The 23,380-nt window shown below is 43.5% G+C and overlaps 1 protein-coding gene across 1 annotated transcript; it reads right to left on the reverse strand.

Annotated features, from left to right (window-relative positions):
• Positions 1 to 301: 301 nt before the first annotated feature.
• Positions 302 to 21,517, reverse strand: LOC133927954 (protein NSP-INTERACTING KINASE 3-like). Its single transcript, XM_062374270.1, has 15 exons — positions 21,301 to 21,517; positions 18,984 to 19,382; positions 13,584 to 13,705; positions 13,300 to 13,476; positions 11,287 to 11,329; positions 7,999 to 8,131; positions 7,839 to 7,910; positions 7,493 to 7,636; positions 7,301 to 7,372; positions 7,146 to 7,205; positions 6,889 to 7,013; positions 6,606 to 6,779; positions 2,517 to 2,855; positions 1,043 to 1,434; positions 302 to 625 (listed from the first exon to the last, which is right to left on the reverse strand). The coding sequence occupies exons 1-15, from the start codon at positions 21,515 to 21,517 to the stop codon at positions 302 to 304; spliced, it is 2,793 nt and encodes a 930-aa protein (XP_062230254.1).
• Between the last annotated feature and the right edge of the window lie 1,863 nt (positions 21,518 to 23,380).

Raw genomic sequence — 23,380 nt, forward strand, 5'->3', positions numbered from 1 at the left:
CTAATCAACGACATGGAAAATAGAGAGGGACGGATAAATCGTAGATGCAAAGCAGAAGATTGCGCTGGTAAACTTATCTATGTTTTCCAATTCATATCTTTGTACCACCAAATGATGTTCACCAAAGAGGGGTTCACTTCACCTAAATATTTGTTTTCTTCAGAGAGGTCATGAACATATATGTAATAGATATGACACTCTACTTAAACAGAAAGTCTGAAGATCCTTCTCTTCCTTTATCTTCCCATGCTGGGGCTCTGAAACTGACTATTACATGTAAACATGGCAAACGACTGACAGATCACCTTGGCCCTGAGAGCTCGACGGCCTGCAACTCAATTGAACTGCTCCGATCTTCATCATAATCTATAGGAGGGAAGAGATACCCCGGGGAGTCGGGGTTCGGTTCCTCGACATCTTTCAAGGCCTCCCATTTCTCTGCAACTCCATCTCCTCCTTCCAGCATCCTAACGACTTCAGACATCCTGGGGCGGTGGTCAGGGTTGTACATTGTGCAGAGCAACGCTATCTGAACCATCTCCTCCAATTCGGCACTGTCATAGTTGTTTGTCAGCTTCTTGTCCACAAACGAGGTTAGCTGATTTTGCTCGAGGAGTTCCTTGCCCTGGAACAAGATTGATGAATGCGCAACTGTGTGAGAATGGCAGTTCATGTCAATTGAAACAAGTCAAGGACCATATGGTGTATACACTTATATAGCATTGTTGCTATGCTGTGTTGCTATAGATTATCTCCCACAAAAGTCAGATAATTAAATGTTAATTAAAAAATTCCTTTCGATTTTCTTCTTACTAATTGCTTCAACATCATCTTATACACACACATTAATGCTTTATCGTCAAATACCTTTAACATGCCATATACTAGTTACGGCCCGTAGAGATATCCAAACCTTTCCTATGAAAGTGAGCTAAATATCCAAACTTATCCTATGAAAGTGAGCTAAATGAAATAGGAACTCGTTAAACCAAAAGAAACAAACAGAAATTGAACTTAAGAAAACACAAGATGAAATATTTACCAGATCAAGAATTCCTCCATCCTCATACTCATTCTCATGAAGCTCCAGCGTCGCTCGACCAGTGACTAACTCGATCAGCAAGAGTCCGAAGCCAAAAACGTCAGTCTTCTCCGACGTGTGGCCAGTCACCAAAGACTCAGGTGGTATGCGCCCGATTGTCCCGCGCACGACTGTGACAACATGAGACATTCCATGATCCAAAAGTTTTGCTAATCCAAAATCTGCAACAACTGCTTCAAGATGTTCATCAAGGAGAATGTTGGAAGCTTTTATATCACGATGGATTATCTTAGGATCACACTGCTCATGCAAATAGAGCAGTCCCTGTGCCGCGCCAAGTGCTATCCTCTTTCTCCTTGGCCAGTCTAAGGTTGGTTCCCCATTGACACGTTCTGACAAAAGAAAGGAGAAATAGTTAGCTCGATTTACTTGTAAAAAAGAAAATAAAGCCTCATAATATAGTGCATTGAACCAATTATTAATACCACAAATTAGATTATCTGAGTCCAAATCACTAATAGATTGGAAGCTTTAAGAACAGATAAACATTAGCTATTAAATTAAACACAATACAAATGGTACTTTTTAGCCATTCAGGATAATCAACTAATAAGATAGCGTACGTGTTTATCATTCAATGGCAAAACAAAAATTGTGGCTACACAAAGTTTTACAAACGCAACAAAGTGAATATGCTGGTAAGATTTTTTGTAAAGTCTTCATCAGCAATGATGCTTCAGTTACTTCCTTGATTAAACTAATCAGCAATGAGTATTCTGGCCTAAAACTAAATACCAACAAGGCTCGAAGGCCCTAGACAAGGTAATGTAGATCGGCCTGCAGAACACTCAAAGGTTCAAGCCTTACTGATTGTTGTGGGTCAGGCAAATTAGACTCCTGATACCATGTTCCATCTAAAATATAGTTACCTTATTTAGCAATCAAGGTGATTATCAACTTATGATAAGAAAATAATGGCAACAAATAGGACTGTAATGAGCAAAAGTTCTGCTAATTAAACAATATAAAAGGTCCCAATAAAATTGAACAGAATGGGATCAGTTTAAATGAATCATGTCCAGTCAAAGCTAACATATTTAGCACTAACTTTATTATATTTTTTATGACTTCCAGTCCAAATACATGTCATCCTATAATTATGCAGACAACTTTTTAGAGGTTTGATTACTAATATAACAATTGTCATATGGAAACTATTTAGAAGTTTTTTCATCAAACGTACATCTGTAAATTAAGAATTTTAATAATATTGCCACCATATAGTTTTTTAAGAAACATACTGGCGCTCCAGAGACCATGTCAATGTTCCAAATAACAAATAAAGACCTAGACTGGAGGGCGATTTCAAAAGATTACTGAAAAAGAATTATTTCTGCATTTTTACCCTCATGACATACCCCACATGAGGGTGCAACCATACACGGAATATATGAGCATGAAGTGTGATACTAACCTTTCAATTTAGAAGCAACAGTTCCATTTGTCATGTAAGGATACACAAGGAGCCTTTCATCATTTGTGGAACAGAACCCAATAAGATGAAGGAGATTGCGATGAACAACCAAGCTTATCACTTCAACCTCTGTGTGGAATTGATCATCCTCAACAACCAAAACATGATGCTTCAGTCTTTTAACAGCAACAATTGTTCCGCCAGGCAAACAACCCTTGTATACTATTCCATATCCCCCCTCTCCCAAAATGTTTCTTCGGCTGAAGTTATCGGTAGCCTTTCGGATCTCCTCAAACCTATACTCCTTCAAATGACCAAGACGAACTTCTGGGCCATTTTGAGCTGAAAATGTAATCATGTATATAATCTACGAATGATCAGGTATAAGAGTGCTGCAAAAGTAAAATAATATAACAAATTCATCTACAGAGTAATAAAACACATACACAATGACAAAACTAAATGGAAAATCATAACCATGAACTGCACCATAAGTTGTTTGGCAAGACTATGAACATTGCATCATTATAGGAAGGAATTCAGATCAGAAAATGAAATGGACAATGAAAGGAGAGTAGGAAACTAAACAGAAGATGCATAAAAAAGGCATCCATGACATGAGTAGCAATGGCACACATAGTGTGCTGGCACCCGAAGCTACCTCATGGAATTGTTAATGTAATGCCCATAAGACTAAAATATATTTTTCAGAATGTCAAGCATCTAAACATGGTGGTCAAAATCAAGACGCCAGGTATGACCCTCGTTTCCCTAACAGAATAGGATGATGGAATAAAATAATAGTATTGTAGAGCTTAAACTTTACACATAAATATGAAATCGGAATTCATTCCCATGGAATCCAACATGACGGAAGCCGTTAGATCAAATATCCAACGACTCTAGATCCCTCCCCTTACCTATACTCCATCCCCCTTTCTCCCACAAAATCAACGCCGCCGCCACCCTAGTCCCACCCAAAACCCTTCTCTGCAGTGGCCAACACTGATCCTGATCACAGGTCTTTCGACTATGCGCTCCCTCATCTTCAAAGCCTTGAGACTCCTTGATAGTGCTCACTATCTTCTCCCTAGCCTCCTTGGTGTCCTTTCGAGCCCCTATGGCTGACCAGCACCAGCACTGACACCTCTCCAACCCACCACCCCCAAAGCATAACTCAAAATTTCGAATCATCAGTAGTCACTCCTTCCACACAAACCGCATCCACCAGTGATTGGTAGCACCACTCCACCTCACAGCCCTATGCCACTCACGTCGGTTACCCAACTTCTAGGGTCTAAGGTTGGGGACATGTACTCATACACATTTTAAAAGGAAATACAAAAATGTGAAGTCTTGCCTTTTTTTTCAAAAAGAAAATAGTGCTAATAGGATGTAAAATGAAACATAAGTTCATGTGCTGTACAATTTAGGTAATATTATTTCATCCATCAAAATTTTGCATAGCCAACAATATTTTGTATTATTACTTATTTTATCAAGTTGTTTTCTTTAGTAATATGTTTCTCTTGTGATGAATTGATAACACTATTTATAAAAATATATAGTAAAATATTAGACTTTATTAGAATAATTTAATTTTTCCCTGAATTGTTCAGTATTTATAACTGGAATACAACAATCTTTGAAAGTATAAAAACTTTGAACCACACTTACAGTATGACTCAACTAACATAAGTCTCTATGACTCAATAGTTTCACCCAAGTAAAATCTATAAGACTAGAATTACAATTGTTGTAGTTCACAAAGTTAAAACTGAAGGACAAAACATGTTGAATACAAAATCCATAATAAAAATGCAACCATAATTACTTTCAATTCCAAAATTGAGTTATGTCACACCATTTTGCCTCCTCGTAGTAGGATTGAGGTAGGCTAAACTTATGTTTAGGATTAGCTAGGATTTGGAACATATGGTCCAGCATCCAAATCGATACCTCCGTTGTTGCACAACGATGAAGCTTAAGGCTAGATATGTGCACCCAAAAAGATCCAGGGCAAGCCTCAACCTAGCCCAAAGTTCGTTGAAGTCTACTTATGGCTAAAGAGACTAGTTTCTTCACATGGGGCAAGCAAGGACATGTCCCAAGGGCCCTACTTATTCGTGATGCAAAGAGTTCCACATCTAAAGGGTTTCCCTCAAAAATCTTAGTTTGGACCACATTAGAGCGCATCATTGATTGCTATGTTGCCTCGTAGTTTTGGAAATCTCACCCCAAACTACCTCCACTATGGTTCAGTGAAGAGAAAACAAAACTTTTTAAGATTGGGACTGCACTACTATTCTAACAATTTACATTAAAAAAGTTACAATGAAATGGATGAAAATTACTAAATAAAATCACACCAGTCCCACACCCATAGCTTTGTCCGTAATAGGCACGTTGTGTAGGAGCCTAGTTCGCTCCTTTGTGGGTTGTGCAATAGTAATATCCAAGAACGATTTCATCTTCTCACAAGACATAGATACCCAAGCTCAACTGGCAATTTAACTTAACAACTTTCATTGTTTGGTAACACATAAATATCAGCTAATGTTGTACCACCTTGGAGTTCAGAAAATCTCAAACTAAGATCAAAGTAACTCCACTAGAGTTTGGCGAAGAGAAGGTATAAAAGAAGAAGAGGATGGAGCGCAACATGATGGATTATGGTACATCAAGGGCACCATTGGCTACAACCTCAATGTCGGCCATTCCTCGCTCACCTCCCTCGTCATCTACACCGATGCCAATTGGGTTGGCTACCCTGACACATAATGCTCCACCTCTGGCTATTGGGCACACCTTGGAGACAAGCTGGTCTACTAGTCGTCTAAATGACAATTCATGATATCTCACTCTAGCGTTGATGCTCAGTATTATGGCATTGCACACATGGTTGACAAAAGTTGTTGGCTACGCCAGCTATTACAAGAGCTCCATCACCCACTTTCCATGGCCAGAGTCATCTTGTGTGACAACGTGAGCATGGTCTACATGCTGACGAACCCAATGCAACATCGATGAACAAAGTATATCGAGATTGGCATCCATTTTATTTGTGAGAAGGTTTCTCTTGGGCAAGTTCGAGTTTTGCATGTGCCTTCATCTCATCAATTGCCAACATCATGACCAAGGGCTTGTTGTTGCCCCTCTTCACAGAGTTTTGTTTCGGTCTTTGTGTATGGGAACCTCGCCATGTGACCGCTGTTGGGTGTTAGAGATAAAACATAATATTTCAAGTGATGATCTTCCTTATTAGTTGTAGATATCTTTCCATAGTTATCTCCTTGATTTTTGTAAACCAATTACAATATGAACCAATTTTGGTTGATTCGGTTGATTGGCTAACCCAGGCATAATTGGCAATATAAGACACACCCCGGCCTCAATTAGGCATGTGCAGTCCTTGTACCCAAAACTAATCTCTCTTTCATTCTATTGTCTTTCGGAGCTTCCACATCTCATGGTGGGACCAATCTTTGGTTTTTGGTTTCTCACCCTCCCTTCCTCTCCGCCCCTGGTTCTCCCTCTCTCCCCCTCCCCTCTGTGGTGTGGGCCCCCTTTTTTCATGCTCACTACTCGAAACTCAAAGCTCTTGGCCCAAGGGCCATGTATCATCCATGAAACTTTTCAAATTTTGGGTAACAAGATACATATTCAGCAAGAATAGGGAAAGAAAGTGAAGACTATTGATACAATCTTCAGGGAAGTCAATGTCACAAACAAGAAAGGAATCCAATAAAAAAAAGTCTAAAATATATAGGGACTCCAACAGAATTCCCTACTTATCTTGAATGGGCTCAATAGTAGCTTCCCTCAAACAACATTGCCCAAGTTAAAACAATCCATACAATGATGAAATATCTTTATGTTTAATCAAGTTTCCTATGTAAGGATAAACATTAAGGGTCAATAAAGCTTCCTTTTTCAAAAGTGAAAGGATAAACATGGTAAAAAAGAGAACTAGGATATCCCAGAGTCAGTAACACTTATAGCCGATGAATAAATATCTGCAGTGTAAGACATGAACCTGTTAACCCCTTTTCAGATCGATGTTCTCAAATTTAAACAGAAACATAGATATAGGATTTGAAAGAATATTACCATCTGTAACTGCGAAGACCTGCTGACGCTGTCGCCAGTGCTGAAATAGCATGACAGCTCCAGTAATGAGGGCAGTCACTGAGCAAACAATTGCTATACATAGTGCAAGGATATAAAGGACATAAATGTCTTCATCCATGACTTGTGAATTGGCTGGAGAAAATAAAAATGACTGTGATGAGCATATCCAGGAAAGACAAATATGGATGCCCAAATCTCGTACAATAGAACTGAAATCATCCAAGATTGAACAATGAACAACCTTCCGTATCTGTCGGCTTTAGTACGGGGAGATCAAGCGGCTCTGCTATTGCAGAAGAGCAGGCTGCTGCATCAAGAGGATTTCCTCCACAGTCGATGTCAGTTAACAACGGATTTCCTACAAGGCTGTTCAGTTATAACAGAGTAAGGAAGTGAGAAAGAAGGAGAACCTAGCTTTGCCCCAGGGCTCATGTTGAGTCAGGGTGGACCATTTTTACTCTAGTTGGTGCAAGGAAAATCTGAACTGAAATCACTTACGAAACAATCCTCGCGTGAAAGATTGGCCGGGGGCCGCTCAGGTTGTTAAAGGAAAGATCCCTGTGAAATTGATAGGTTCAAGCAGACAAGGACAATGTAACAGATTAAAAGAACGATGCAGCATTGATAGAAGGAAGATCGGGAAAAGAAAATACAGGCTCAAGATCACGCGAGCAGTGGCTAGCGAATCAGGTATAGGTCCAGATAAGCTGTTATTGTTGAATTTCCTGGAGAAAATAGGCAAGCATAAAAAGCATCATGTGACTCGGTTAATGTTAAGATTTAAGATTGTACGCATCCGCTTATTTGAATGTTGGTATCCTGGTAATCAGGAATAGCAATCTTACAAATACTGGAGGTTCGCAAGGTCACCCAGTGTACTTGGGATGCTTCCACTGAACCGATTGTTTGACAGGTCAAGTCTTCGCAGCTGCTGCATCCTGCCTATGATGTCAGGGATAGGGCCAGAAATTTCATTGTGGGATAAAGACCTGCAAAACATTCAAAACCAAATTAACCCTCAATTTCCGGATCAATCGATTACAAGAAATCATCATTATAGACTTCAACTCCCAAGTAGTTGCGAACAAAAGTGATGGTCGTGTTTGTAACATAAGAATTTCACGGACCCCCATGAAAATTCCCACATTGCAAACAGGGCTAACGTAGAGATTCTAGATTGTTGATCCTTACAGGTATCGCAGCGAGCTGAGTCTCCCGATCGCCGGCGACAGTCTGCCGGACAGGTTTTGGTGCGCCAGAAACCTACAAACAAAGAACCATGAGCCTAGATTCCAACCTGATCTCCATGGTAGCACAGCATCGTACGTGCACACAACAAAGGAGAGAATACAGCTTGTAAACTTGGCCCTCGTAGCAGGTGACCATGGGCCAGATGCATGGGTCGTCGCCGGACGTGGCGTCCCAGTCACGGAGAACCCTGTGCGGGTCCTGCAGCGCCGCCCTGATGGCCAGTAGCGCCTTCACTGCAAACCACGGGACGACGACGCGCAACAAAGGCAGCAAGAAAACCAAGAAACGAGTGAGCACATGATCTGAGGATTCTTGACCACTCCGGCCGGCGCCGCCGGGACAGAGGGCGCGGGAAGGAGGCGACGCGCGCGTGCACGCACCTTCGTCGTCGAGGTTCCCGGACGCGGCCGCGCAAAGAAGCGCCGCCGCGGCGAACACGAGGCACATCACGGCCGCCGCAGTCCCGACCGTCTCCAGCGAAGAAGCTCTCCGCCCGCCCATGGCGCTCTCGTTGGCGACGCGCGGGGCGGGGACGCTAGCTGCTGCTGCTGCAGGCGCGGTGAACGAGGCGAGGCGACAGTGAGAGTGTGGGGCGATACGGAAGTGGGCCGGGAGCGCATGCAACGGCGCGGGCGGTGGCAGGAAGTGGAGACGCGGTGACGCCACCGCGGTGCTAGTTGGCACGGCATGCCGCGCGCGCGGAGGCCTGCGCGGCCTCCTTGTCCGGTAGCAGCAGCGCACCGCGCAGTGGCTTCGGTTACCGGTGGGGAGGACGTAGGGGACGCGCGCCGTGTGTGAGGCTGCATGCACTGGAGATGTGGTGATGCGATCACCGGCGCTAAACGCCGGGGCCATGCAGCAGCCCTGGACGGTCGACGAGAGTAGAGAGAGAGAGAGTCTTCGAGATTTAACAGTGATTTATAAATTAACTTACTGAAGAATGTGTACATAACCATTATTTATTACATACTAAAAGTTGAGTAAGTATGTTATGTGGTTGTTGAGAAAAAAAAGAGAAATATGCTAGAAATTCTAGCAGATGAGCCCGGCCCCTTCAATGTTTTCTTCTTTTTCTATGTTGGTTTGTTTTAATTATGACTGGAAGCATGCATATTAGGAGTCGCTCATTTATTTATTGTCTTTAGTATATCTAAGTAATTTAAGCACTTATTTAAGTATTTTTGGCACTTGTTTTTTTTTAGAGAGCTCTACTGATTAAGTAGACGTATTTACAATCATTCACGATAAGATGGAGAACACAAGTGTGGGTTGTTGCCTCAACCAAACTGTGATATGCACCGTTCTCCAAGTTAACTGCGCGATTGAAGAGGACTAATCGCACCGTCATAATTGTATGGCCTTGGTCATTGCGGATTATCACACCAACACCTGCCTCATCAGTTTGAACGACAAAAGACACGTCCAAATTAACCTTTACCCAGCAAGGTTTCAGCCCTTTTCAAGTAGCAACAGCACAGACTCTTTCCCTTTCATGCAGCTCACTAGAGTGTTGCCGGCCCATGAACAGTGTTTCACAGTGGCTTTAGAGGAAGTATACACAGCGTGGGTGACGTTGTTATGGACCTGCACTTGTTTCAATTGTTTGAGTGATTTGAGGCTCTGAGTACTGGTAGTAAAGTATTCTAGTTCTGAAATATTAATAAAAAATCGTGTATTTTAAGTATTGCAATCACTCAAATCATTGAACACACAAGTACAAGAATAACCTATAGCACTGAAGTTATTAAACACATATACAAAAGATGGTGAAAATGATGAAACCAAATATGTTTCAAATAAATTTTCTATACAGTTTGGTTCATTTTCTTTTGAGGTGAAACAAGGCAAGTTGAAGGAGAACAAAAATGTTACTGATGTGAATGTTTTGCCGTGCAAGAAATTATTTGTCGGAGCTAATTTACACAAGGAGAAGAAACCGAAGTCATGCATTCAGATTGGATCCATACATATTGAGTTATATTCGAACTGTGGCTAGTTAGTTTAATTAGGAGAGTTAGATTTGGGGATTAGTAATCTCGCCGTATTATTTTAATATTTGTATACGTGAGTTATAGCCAGGATGCAAGTGGCCGCATTATTTTAATATTTATTGTTAGGTTTTAGTATGAGTCCTTTTGTAAGTTCGGATTGCTAGTTAGTTGAGTCCAACTAGAGTTGACGTTTCGATCTTGTGTTCGAGTTGGTCAGGCTGGCCTGCGAACCATATAAAAGCCTGGGCACCGTTCCTTTTAGGTAATTGGTTTTGGTGTGCGTTTGCTGTCGTGGACAGAAACTCTAGAGAAGGGCGATCCCCTCCTCATCTATCGAGTTTATTTCATGTCGATCTTCGGGATTGTGTTTGAGTACGTGAACAGACACTCGTTTTCTGGATGCGTTGCTTGATTTCTTTGGAAGTCTCTTTCTTCTGATCGTGACCAATTCTGACTACGGTGGAAGAAATTCTTATCTATCGGCTTGCATCTGCTCCTAGTACTCTGATTTTCTGAGCTGCTACTCATGCATGTGTGATTGGTCGATAGATATATAACACATACTGTCGAATATTTAACTATAAAGTATATACGTATAATAAGTATATCGTATACAGATACGGTATATCATACACATCCTTAACAACTCCGGATATTGTGGATCCAAATCTATAGGACCCGGTATACTTGGGGATTTAAAAAATCTATACTAGAAAGGTCTTGGTCTGGTTAATCAACTCGAGTACGACTAGTATCCAGATGGGATTCGGCTGCCTTGCCTTGGCTGACAAGATGAATCCCCTATCGAATACAGCTAGATCCAGGGCAGCGCCAGGACCCCTGTATAAGGTGGAGACCTAGACCCTCAGAGGAGGAACTCAACAGACCAACGCATACGCAACTCGACGCAAGTAGCAGCAGGACCATAGCCATCAGAGATACTCGGCGACTTGAACCTTAGAATAGTTTAGATCTGATCTGCTCCATTGTAATAGGTCTAGCCACTTGTCCTCAAGACAAATCATATATAGCATCATCCACATGACGTAGTGTATTACTCCGCATCGGGGGCACGAACCTTGCTACATCGTGTGCCTTGTTTCCTGTTTGATCCCTGATCTTGAAGGTACCACAGTTCAATTACAAACGTATTGTCGGGAACTAATCTTCGATAGTTGGCATGCTAGGTAGGGGACTTAATCTGTTTTTCATGATCGAACATGTCTCAAGTGCGTGTCCGCATTGGATTCTCCGACATCGGCTTTTACGGTCACTTCGAGTCGGTGGCAGTCATCTTTGCATCACCTCCTGTCGGCTCTAAAAACATCTTCAGAACTATGGCATACCGCTAGCACGATCAAGGTGGATTGATACACACTGGTATTATCGAGTCCAGCCCCTTGGATGCATACCGCGAGGTGGGGCACCTCGACTAGGATCCTAAAGAGCCTAACGTTCTTCAGTTCAGGGACACTGACAACGATGGTGATCATGAGAGCAGCGATAACGGCTCCACCAACAACCAGAGTAGCTGAACAGATCGATTCGTGTTCATGGCCGGAGCTGTCAACGAAACACCTATTGAATAGAACTCGGGAGATCCAGACGATGTGGTAAATAATGGTGTAGGAACCCTTGAGGATCCAGTAGCGGCGGCCACCACCCACTGTATCAGCTTGGTCGGAGAATTACCATTGTTGGTCAGGTGGTACCTCCACCAGCTACGATTCCAAGATCGAGGAACAAACTCCCCCATAATAGCGATCGTGGAGCAGCGTCGGCTCGACCATACTCGAGCCTTAGCATCGGTGTTTTCAATACTCCGGAAGCCAATGTTCATGATGCTCATATGATTCTAAGATCCTTCCCTAAGTTTGATCTGATAAATCCTCTAACCCTGATGGTCAATTAGCTCAAGACTCTGCTCGATGCGGCCCAAATTCAGGTTGCTCGAGTAAACAACCCTAGCGACTCTAGACACCCCAGCCGGCAAGGCACTGGTTCGAGAGGCCACATACGCGGACATCCCCAAGTAAAGGGATTGCAAATGGGAAGCTTGGGTGGTCGAGCTCGAGCACAGCCCTACAGAACGAACTGTAACTACCCTATCTATAGGCATTTGAATTAGGATGACTTGATGAACCGGATCTGTCACGATAGGCATGATTTACAGGAGGTAATCGACAATCGACGTGAGGAGCGCTGAGAGGATGATCGATGTTACAACAACTACATATATCCAGGATGAGATGGTCGACGTAACTCCCCTGTCCATAGGAACAAACGTGATAGCCCTCCCCCATCACCTCCTGTAGAGTTCAACAGAGGTTGTGAAGCCTTCGCACCCGAGCTCTAGTCGATACGATGGCCAGAGAAGTTCAAAGCAGGTCCAGTCCAGAAATATGATGGGAAGCTCAACCCCAATAAGTGGTAAGAGATCTATACCATTGTCATTCAAGCGGATGGCAGTATAACAATGTAATTGCCAATTACCTACTAACCGCCCCCGATGGACCTGCAAGGTCCTGGTTGCTGAACCTACCCTCCAACTCGATCTGATCGTGGGTCGAGCTGAAGGCTCAGTTCATCGCCAACATCCAGGGCATGTTCGAGCGTCTAGGAACAGAAGATGATCTTAATCAGTTGAACTAAGGTAAGGACGAATCTCTTCATGACTTCATCTGAAGGTTCAGTGACAGGCGCAACACGATCGCGAACATCTACGATGGGTCGGTCATCATCGCCTTCAAGAGAGGCATCAAGGACAGAGATCTTGTAGGGAAGCTAGCTACCTGGAAGATCAATACGGTCAAGGAACTCTTCGAGCTGGCCAACAAGTGTGCAAAGCGTGTTGAAGCCTAGGCACATTCCAAGAACCCTCAGTCTAGCAAGGATGAGGGAAAGAAGAATAAACCTGGTGATAAGCGCAAGGGTCCAAACACGACCGTAACTGTGGTTGATAGGAGTAAGTCACACAACACCGGAGATAACAAGGGCTTAAGCCGTGGTGGTGGGAAGTGGTGTCCCGTTCATCAGACTAACCAACCAACACGACTTTGATGAGTGTCACATTATCAACAAGAAGCTCGAAGATAAGCTAATGCTGCTATTGCGGAATATCACAGCAAACAGGCCAAGTCGGATGCTAAGAATGACAAGCCTGAATTCTTCAGGGCCGACCAAAACTTGGCAGACTTCTTTGGAGGATCCGCCTCGTATGAGTCAAAGAGATAGTACAAGGTAGTCGAAAGGGAGGTCAACCTGGCTCTAACTGGGCCTCCCTGATACCTCAAGTGGTCGAACGTCCCGATTACCTTCGATCAAGCTAACCACCCAGTCGTGGTTTCACACCCAAGTTTGTATCCAATTGTGGTCCAGCCCACTATCCTCAACATCAAGGTCTTCAGAACCTTGGTCGACGGGGGTAGCTCGCTCAACATCATCTTCACCAAGACATTAGACATGGTGAGGATCCAAAGGTCGGAGCTCAAAACAGGAGCTGAGCCTTTCCATGTTATAACTCCAAACTCATCAACCATGCCCCTTGGCCAGATTGAGTTGACAATAATGTTTGACGAGCCTGACAACTTCCACACAGAGAAGCTGAACTTTGACAAACTTTGAGACAGCTTACAATGTGATCTTAGGTCGCCCAATGCTAGGCATATTCATGGTTGTAGTGTACTACACGTACCAGGTAATCAAGATCCCAGGTCCTAAAAGGGTCATAACCATCAAGGGAGATCAACGTGTAGCGGTCAAGTGCAACAAGCAGAGCCTGGATATGGTCCAACATTTCGGCCGAATGGCAACTACCTGAAGAGGCATGAAGTCTAAACGTTAGAAGCATCAATCCACCACCAAGGTCAAGGACTCCAAGCTCGTGAGCCTCACTGAGGCCTCAAAGTTCGATGACACGGCTAAGGGTGAGAACAACGATGGTGCTAAGGGCAAGAAGGCTAGTGGTGGGGTCAGGGCAATGCCCCTCCACTCGTTTGAGCCAGCCAAGATGGTCAAAATAGGGGCAGACGTTGATTCCAATAGGAACTCGAGTTCATCACTTTCGTCTGAGAAAACCAAGATGTGTTTGCATGACAACCGTCCGACATGTCTGGGGTCCCTAGAGAGGTAGTTGTGAAACTTGGCGCCAAATCTATGGTGCAGAAGCAGCGAAAATTCAGAGGACAGAAAACAAGCCATCCAGGAGGAGGTCGGCAAACTCATAAAGGAGGGATTCATTCTAGAGGTCGTCATCCCACATGGCTCGCGAATCCTATCCTCTTCATCGACAAAGTTTGTCCTAAGGATCCTTTTCCTCTTCCTCGTATTAACTAGATTATCGACTCTACGGCAGGTTGTGCATTGCTGTATTTTCTAGATGCCTATTCAGGGTATCACCAAATTAGCATAGGGGTAGAGGATGAAGAAAAAGCTGCTTTTATTACTCCCTTTGGTGTATTTTGCTATGTAAAGATGTCTTTTGGTTTGAAGAGTGCTGGTGCTACTTATTAATGGGGTATTCAAAATTGTTTACAGCCCCAAATTAGGTGCAATGTTGAAGCTTATGTTAATGATATTGTAATAAATCTAGAATCAAAGATGCATTGATTGACAACCTCAAGGAAACATTCAACAATCTTCAGAAGTATCGTATGATGTTTAACACCGAGAAGTGCACATTCGGCGTCGGTAAGCTTCTCAATTTCCTAGTGTCAAGTCAAGATATTGAGACCAACCTAGGCAAAATCGAGGCTCTCGACTAGATGCCTTCACCTCAAACATTGAAGGAAATTCAAAAACTGGCATGATGCATAACAGCCCTTAGTCGATTCATCTCCAAGATGGGCGAGTGAGGGATGTCTTTCTTCAAGCTGCTGACGAAACAAGACTAGTTCAAGTGGACAGAAGATGCGGAGAAGGCCTTTTAATATTTAAAAAGGTATTTATCGTCTCCGTTAATTCTAACCCCACCTAACAAAAAAGAGGAAATCTTTTTGTTCATTGCAGCTACCCCACAAGTTGTAAGCACGGTTCTGATGGTCGAATAGGAATATCCCCAGAAGAATGCCAAGATCCAGAAACTGGTTTACTATGGGAGCAAAGTCCTACATGATGCTAAGCTATGATACCCGCAAGTGTGGAAGTTGCTATATGTCGTCTTGATGTCTTCCCGGAAGCTACGATATTATTTCCAGGCACACAATGTCACCGTCGTGACGATGTACCCACTGAAGGATGTTATACGCAATAGGGAGGAAACTGGACGAATCACACAATGGGCAATTGAGCTCAACGAGTTCGACGTGGACTACGCACCGTGCATAAGCATTAAGTCAGGAGTACTAGCAGAATTCATCGCCGAGTGAACAAGTGTTGAAGAGGCAAAGCCAAACGTGGTTGAAGACCACTGGACACTTTTCTTTGATGGATCGCTCATGCTTCAAGGCTCGGGGGCTGGCATCATACTCAAATCTCCAACGGATGATGAACTTAGGTACGTTATTCAATTAGAATTTAAAGCTTCCAACAATATTGCAGAATATGAATAACTGGTAAACGAGCTTTGCATAGCTGCGTCACTTGAAATCAGGTGACTACTCGTGAAAGAGGACTCACAGCTAGTCATAAACCAAGTGCAAGAGAAGTACCAGTGCTTGGACGATAATATGATAGCTTATCTGAATGAGGTACGAAAGCTCGAGCAAAAGTTCAAAGGGCTGGAAATCACACACATTCGAAGAGGTGATCAATTCCACTAGCGATGAACTCACCAGGCTTGCTTTATCTCGCTCATCAACACCTGTGGGAGTCTTCATCGAGAAAATCCTTAAACCGTCTATCTCGACAGCCTCGAGCACAGACGCTGCCCAACCCGACTAGTAGTCTAGTCAGGTAAGTGAGGCAGAACTCACAGACACGGATGCTGCACTACTCAAACGCGAACCGACTTGGATGACTCTTTTCTGAGCGTATCTCGAAGGTCGAGAGATTTCTGACGATAATGCATCTGCAGAGAAAATTACTCGTAAGTCCAAGCTATACGCTCTAGTAGACGACAAACTCTACCAAAAGGGGAGTAATGGAATCTTAATGAAGTGCATCACTCAGAAAGAGGGTAATAAAAAATATTGCTCGATATCCATGGAGGCACGTGTGGTAGTCATGCATTTTATTGTACCTTGGTCCGAAAAGTTTTCCGCAAATGGTTCTATTGGTTGACTGCCCTACAGGATGCTTTCAAGCTGGTCAAAAAGTACGAAAGGTTCTAATTTTTTGGAAGGCAGACCACTCGATCAGCCCAAGCTCTACAAACAATTCCTCTTTCTGGGCCTTTCTCTGTTTGAGGCTTGGATACCTGGGATCATTCCCAAGGGCCTAAGGTGGTTTCAAATTCCTATTTGTGGCTATCAACACATTCACTAAGTGGATCAAGGATGAACCCGTAGGAAAGATAACCACATAAACGACTAAGAAATTCATGAGTAGCATAATTACTCGATACAACATTCTACATCGGATAATTACATATAACGGTAGCCAGTTCAGAAGCAGAACCTTTACTGTGTTCTGTGAACAATTTGGCATCAAAACATGTTTCGCTTCAGTAGCTCACCCTCAAAGTAACGGTCAGGTTGAGCGCGCCAATGGTATAGTTTGCAGGGTATTAAGACTAGGGTCTTCGATAGGCTAAAAGCTTACCCGAAAAGCTAGGTGAAAGAACTTCCCTCAGTGCTATGGGCCATTCGTACCTCAACTAATAAGGTCACTGGTGAAACTCCTTTCTTTTTAGTCTACAGAGCAGAGGCAATGCTTCTGACCAAACTGCAGTTTGAGCCATCGTGAGTGGAAAGTTACTCTGAAGAGGGGCAACAATAATCATGAGTGGATGATATCAATCTACTTGAGTTGTACTGTGATCGAACATCCATTCGAGCAGCTAAGTATCAGTAAGCGTTGCGTAGATATCACAGTCAGAAAATCCAGCCTAGGAAACTCATTGTTGGGGACCTTGTTCTACGAAAGGTGTAGAAACAGGCTAGGCGCCACAAGTTATCACCTAAGTGGGAAGGGCCCTACATAGTAGTCAAAGTAACTCGACCTGGATCAGTGCAGTTATCTACTCTAAACGGTGAAATACTTGAACACTCATGGAATATCGATCAACTCTGACATTTTATTCATAGATAAGGTAAATTAAAGGTAAGTCGATTGCATTTTTTATCAGACTGACATCCTATTACATATTTTCCCTTTCTGACCCGCGTGGCTAGCGCAAAGTTGATAGAAAGGATTCACCTAGCTCCTACAAATAGTGAAGATCCACCACCTCCAAAAGTTCATAAGTATGTGAACCCCTACTTGCCCTTGAATGAGTCGAGGAACCTCTTCTGGTCATCCTTGGGGCGGCAGCTGATCACCTCAGGGATCGGCCACTGATCAGTGTAAAGGCCAGGGAGAGTGGCCGAGGGACCTTGCCTGAGCTGGAGCTGTTGACCGGCGCCGGCGATGCCGAAGGACCCTCTGTAGAGCGCGGGGATGATCTGGCGATTGTCAATGGAGATGATGACCGCGCTTTCTTCACCACTGGAGGTTCAGGGGCTCCATCGCGGAAGACCTCGTCGGTGACCCGGTCGATGATCTCATCAAGATCACCACTATCTTTACTTCCCTCTTGCGTAGCGTGCGTCGTTGACTCCTGCGCGGCCTACTCCTTGATGACCTCCGACGAACATTCTGTTCCCTCTTCTCTTAGGCCTCTCACTCATTTCCTCCTCGTCAGAGGAAATGATGATGACTCCCAGTGGAACCATGGAAAGAGGCCTTGGGGTGAGAGATCTTACTTCTTTGGTTTATGGACATTGCTTAGGAGACGACGGTGGAGTGGAGGCCATGGTTTCAAGTTCTACAGGTACTACTGAGCAATGCACAGGGCAGAATGGAAGGAGATTGGAATGAAAGCGAACGACTTTGGTTCCCCCCTATTTATAGTCATGGGAACGGGTCGAACGGAAATGTTTGGAGCCGTCAAGATCCAATAACGATGGTTGAAGTTCCGAGGTTGCTTCGGGTGTGTGGTGATTCAAAGCTGACACATCGGGCGGAAGCCGAGACGTCACCAAGTCATTATGGTGCGTCCAATCTCCGTGTAAAGGGATGTTGCGTCAATATAGCACATCACATCAAAGGTTACGGTTAAAATGAGCACTAACGGGAGTGGGTTTTTAATGTTCACCTGCCTGACTGTTCGAATTCACTCAATGAACATTACTTAATCATAACCATACGCTTGTAGGTTTACGCCTTCGAGCATATGGTCGAGAATAATGAGTTGATGCTTACGCTTTGCTCTTCACTCGATCCAGTCATTGAGCAGAGAGTCGAGGGCTACATCATATAACATCATATATTTTTTATGGTACATGTATGTTCTTTCTTACTTTCTGATCGGGAAATTTTCTCCTCGACCAGAGAGTTGGGGGATACATAGTAATACCATATTCTGTAAAGACATATTTTTTACAAAGGTTTATCTGACTTTGTGTCGACTGCATTGGATAGAACCAACAGAGGCCTGTGTTGGGTTGATGACGAACAACTACACCTTACAAGGCATAACATCACCAGACTTTGTCAGACATCTCACGTCTAACGGCCCATAAGGTTCTGAAGTCTAGTCGGTCCCATATGTGCTTTCTATCAAGTTCATGTTCACACGCTGGTCAAATATGCAAGTCGGTTAAAAGTTTGCAAAAAACATCATGCTGTCTCTTTTTCTTAGTTTCGTACTAGTTTTCTTTTCCTTATTCATTCGGCTACTTTGAGTGCTTACTCGAGGCCCAATGCATCTACAAATATGTATAGTTGAGCTTTTAGGTATCAATGGATATTCAATCAGTGAGTTTCGAGCATGGTCATAGCATGTACTAATCAGTTTTTGCATCTACTTATGCTAACTCTATTTAATCAATAAGGGAATAGTGGCAAAAGCATATTGGACAAGCAAAATAATAGTAATATTTATAGACATCCCCAAACCATGGATCAAGTTTCAAATGTTTTGAGTCAAGAACCACCGACAATCATCTAGAAATACTGCCCTCGCTTTCATCATCAGGTAGCCTGAGCGCTAAGGACTCGACAAAGGCATGAATTAGAGGTTTGATGTTTTGAATAATATTTGCTGCCTCCTCTGCTGAAAACCCGAACCCCACCATGACTACTGACGTGTCAAGATTGGGGTTGTAGCACTTGAGGAGACCAAGCATCGTCTCGGCACTTATGGAGGCCGACTGGTTCATGCGGTCGAGGGTTTGGTCCCTCAGCTTCTGAAGCGCTGTGACCGTGGCGTCCTGTTCGGCAGCCATGGCATTTTGGTCTGCTTTTGCTTTCTCCAAAGTGCCTCTGAGGTCTTCCAAATATTTGTCCTTTTTCTCAATAATGTTCATTGAGTCATTAAGAAGAGCGTCTTTGTTTTTCACGAAGAACTTGAGAGCTGGGAAAGAAAACAAAAACCATTTATCATTAGTTGTCCGATGTTCGAATCACACACTAGTGATCTGTGGGTAGACTAATCATCAATTCTTTCTTGGCTACGGTAAGCAACATGTCATTTTCCTTCTGTCAGCTGGTGTGGTCGATCTCCGAATACTGAGCTTGGCGACTGCTACTTTAACACCTGTAGCCTTAATGAAAGCCTCTATTACCGTTCAAGGATCATCAATTGGGGTTGATGCCAGGGTCTCAGCTCTGTTGGGCTACAGGTTAGTTTTAGGTGTGTCTGTGGAAGGATTTTCTACTCGAGGAAGCGGAGGTGACATGACAGGAGAGGTTGGACTCAGGTGACTAACCGATACACTTGCAGTTTGTTCCTTCAACGTCTCCGAGGGTGACGATATGCAATTAGCTAGATGAGGAAGGAAAGGAAGGCCACAAGCCAAGATAAATATTCAAGTCAAACCATTTGGCGATTGGAATGTGTGAAAGGATGTTCAACTTCTATATCTTGATTGTTACTTTCTTCTTCATCATACCAGCAACTTGGATTGGTTGTGTCGAAGAGATGACATGGGAGTCTGATAAAGCTAAGTAAGCCATTGCATGCAAGAAATCAGCCTACAATGACTAATCATCAGTCTAGACTTATTGAGTGAATCCTCAAAAGAATGACCAATGTATGGGGGACAACATGATATGAGTTACCTCTCCTACCGAGTCATCAGGTGTGGTGGTCTTTCAAGGAGGCGATCGAGGGGGTGCTCCAGTTTACCTATAAAAAGTCACCCATATAAAACGGGCGTCAGTTGGCACATGCTCGATAATCAGAATAACAGTTAAACAAGTTATCATTTAAGGACTCAATTTTAGTACCAATTGACTTTTTTACTGTGTGTGCTTGAGGGTCGGTGGGTCGGATGGCGAGGACGATCTCTTGGATTAAAGAACCCTTCAGCCTCTTGACTGGTCGGTATTTTCCCCTTGTCGTTGGCACCAAAGGAGGAGGTATCTTCTTGGTGGAAGGTTGGAACCTGAAGTCAAAAAGACAAATCAGGTCGAACAAGTAATGATTAGTACTACTCTCTTAATCCAAGCCAATTCTCACCGGTGGTTGAGGATTCAGGAGGGAGTGGGGCTGAACAGAGCATGGTGGCACTTCTTCAGCAAACAATTTGCTCAATCGAGCAGCAGTGTCTTGTAGGGACAGGGCTAAAGAAAGAAGGAGTCACTCAAAAGAGTTTGAATGCAGCTGCAGAAGCAGTAAAATGCTAACTAAATCATACATCCGGCCACGTCTCGAGAGCTATCATTATCTCCAACATAATTCCAAGCGGAGTGATCCCATACTTTCAAGGGGCTTGACCTTCGACTAATGAAGTCTTTGGCCATGTGCCACCCGGTTAAACCACTCTGCCTAAGTTCACCAATCTTCTTGACGTAGTATGCAGTGTGGTCGGACTCGCGGTGCTTTTTCGACCATGATAGATTTGGGCAGGGATGAAGGCCCTTGTAGACTAAGGGAGAGGTGGTTGGGTCGGGGTTGGAAACATAAAACCAATTTTTCTTCCAATCTTTTTGCCAGGAGGAGATTAGCGCAACCAGGATGTAGGAATTCTTCATTCCATTCCGCATTTGGAAACCACAGCCTCCGACACATTTATTTTCAGTGTTCCTTTTTAGATGATAGAAAAACTAGAACAAATTTAGGCTCGGCACAATACTAAGGAAGGCTTCACGCACATGGACAAACACACTAAGCATGGTGATCAAGTTCGGATTTAGATGGTGAAGCTCGATTTGGCAGCAGTCAAGTATGGTGAGAAGAAATTTGGAAGGGAGAACATTGAAACCACAGAGGAAAAATGGTTCAAACACTACAATCTCATGATCAAACTGGCGGGATGGGAATTTCTCACCAGACGCCGGCCTCCAGTTGGCCAGCTTGCGAGGAGGAACGATTCCTTTGGATTCGAGTTCCTTGAGTTTTGTTTCTTGCATCGTTGAAATCGCCCAGACATCTATCAGGAGCTTCATCTCGTCAAGTTGCTTGGGAGAGGCATCGGTGGCAATCATGTCGGGATTCTTCTTAGGTGAGGAAGGAGAGGTGTCATTCGCAGAAGGGCTGGTGGCCATTGGGCAAGATTACTGTGTGGCGGCACGCGTTTGGGCGTAGAAAGGTGAGAGCTTGAGGCACAAGACTAGCGGCAAAAGGATGAAGAATAGCTATAATCCAGGTTCGTATGGATGAATAGCTTGGAACTTAACGTTTCTTTGGTAACTACCCCCGTTACTGCAGTGCTTCGTTCGGCGTGAAAGACATGATGATGGTGTTGTGTGAGTCTTTACATGCCCATCTGAGTGCATTAAATGCACCTATACCAAACGGTTCAAATTTTGGATATTTCTTTTTAACTCTATTCAGAGACTGGTGTCGAGGAGTCGAGTTTCAAGCCTTTCTTGAGGCTCGAATGCGGACAATGGCAGGGCGCTCGACCTAATTGTGTTTCCACTCGATACTAAGAATAGGACTTTCCTTGCTCAATTCTTTTGACTGCAAGGTTGATTCACCTTAATCAACCAAGCTTAGACTTGGAGGTACTCGAGTGGGTGCTTGTGGAAGCCCTCCTGCTGAGCATAGTTAGGGGACTACTGTTGAATATCTAACTATAGGGTGAAGTACACCGTATACGAACAGGGTACATCATACACATCCTTAACAACTCCGAATATTACGGACCCAAACCTGTGGGACCCGGTATACTTGGGGATTTCAAGAACCTATACTATGGAGGTCTCTATCAGGTTAACCAACTTGAGTACGACTAGTATCCAGGTGGGATTTGGCTACCTTGCCTTGGTTGATAAGATGAAGGAGTCCCTATCGACTACGGCTGGACCCAAGGCAGCGTCAGGACCCCTATATACGGCTGGACCACAATATACATCTTTGAAGTGTGTGATGTACAAGTGCTTCGATGGTTTGTCATGTTATGGCGGACTTCATACAAAATGTGTTTATGTTTTTTTTATGTGATTATGCTATAGCTATGTTACCATGCTATTACAGTACTTCTCCAAAGATAAGCAAAATTGTGAGTGGGATAGTGGAGGTTGGATCCAATCCCTTCAGATGGGGTAAAATGAACTAAAATCAACATCAACCCCTCCAATCTGTCAGGAATAGCAACTTGTATTCCCTAGAGGCCATATGCCAGTATATATACATGTACATGTGGCAATATGGAAAGAACCCCTTATAACATAGAACAGGTGCTGAGTTGTACTCTGTGCCTTCATGAAGAAATCAACCAACTGAAGCTTTGGAGAAATATACTAAAGAGCAATAACCTCATCTAGTACCTGTGTCCGTGTGTAAGAAGCATCAACACCAATATGTTTGGTGAGCTCATGTTTCACCAGATCTCGAGCAATATTGATAGCACATGTATTATCGGAGTAAAGATGAGTAGATGCAGGAGACAAAGCACCAAAATACTGAAGTAACCATCGTAACCAACTGAGCTCTATTGTCAATAACACCATGGCTCGCAACTTAGCCTCTGCACTGGAACAAGAAACTATGGTTTGCTTTTTAGTCTTCTAAGCAATGATAGAACCACCAAGGAAAACACCATAGGAAAAAAGAGATTGGAGATCAGAAGGATCACTAGCCTAAGTAGCATTAGAATAAGCATGAAGCTATAAAGAGTTGGAATGTGAAAGGAAGAGATGACGAGTGATAGCGCAAAACACACAAAAGTTGACTATAGTGGAGCTAAGTGGGAGCAGAAACGAACTGATTGAGAATGTGCACTTCATGAGAAATGTTGGGATGAGTGATACTAAGGTAAAGAAGACTTTCAACAAGATGACAGTAGCGGGTGGGATCCGCAAGAGGCTCACTATCAGTGGATCGAAGATGAAGATTAAGCTTAATGGGAGTCTCGACAGTGCGCTCATCGGTGAGAGAAGCACGATCAAAAAGATCATGAATAT

The sequence above is a fragment of the Phragmites australis genome, chromosome 9 (assembly GCF_958298935.1).
Source record: "Phragmites australis chromosome 9, lpPhrAust1.1, whole genome shotgun sequence".
Classification (NCBI taxonomy): domain Eukaryota; kingdom Viridiplantae; phylum Streptophyta; class Magnoliopsida; order Poales; family Poaceae; genus Phragmites; species Phragmites australis.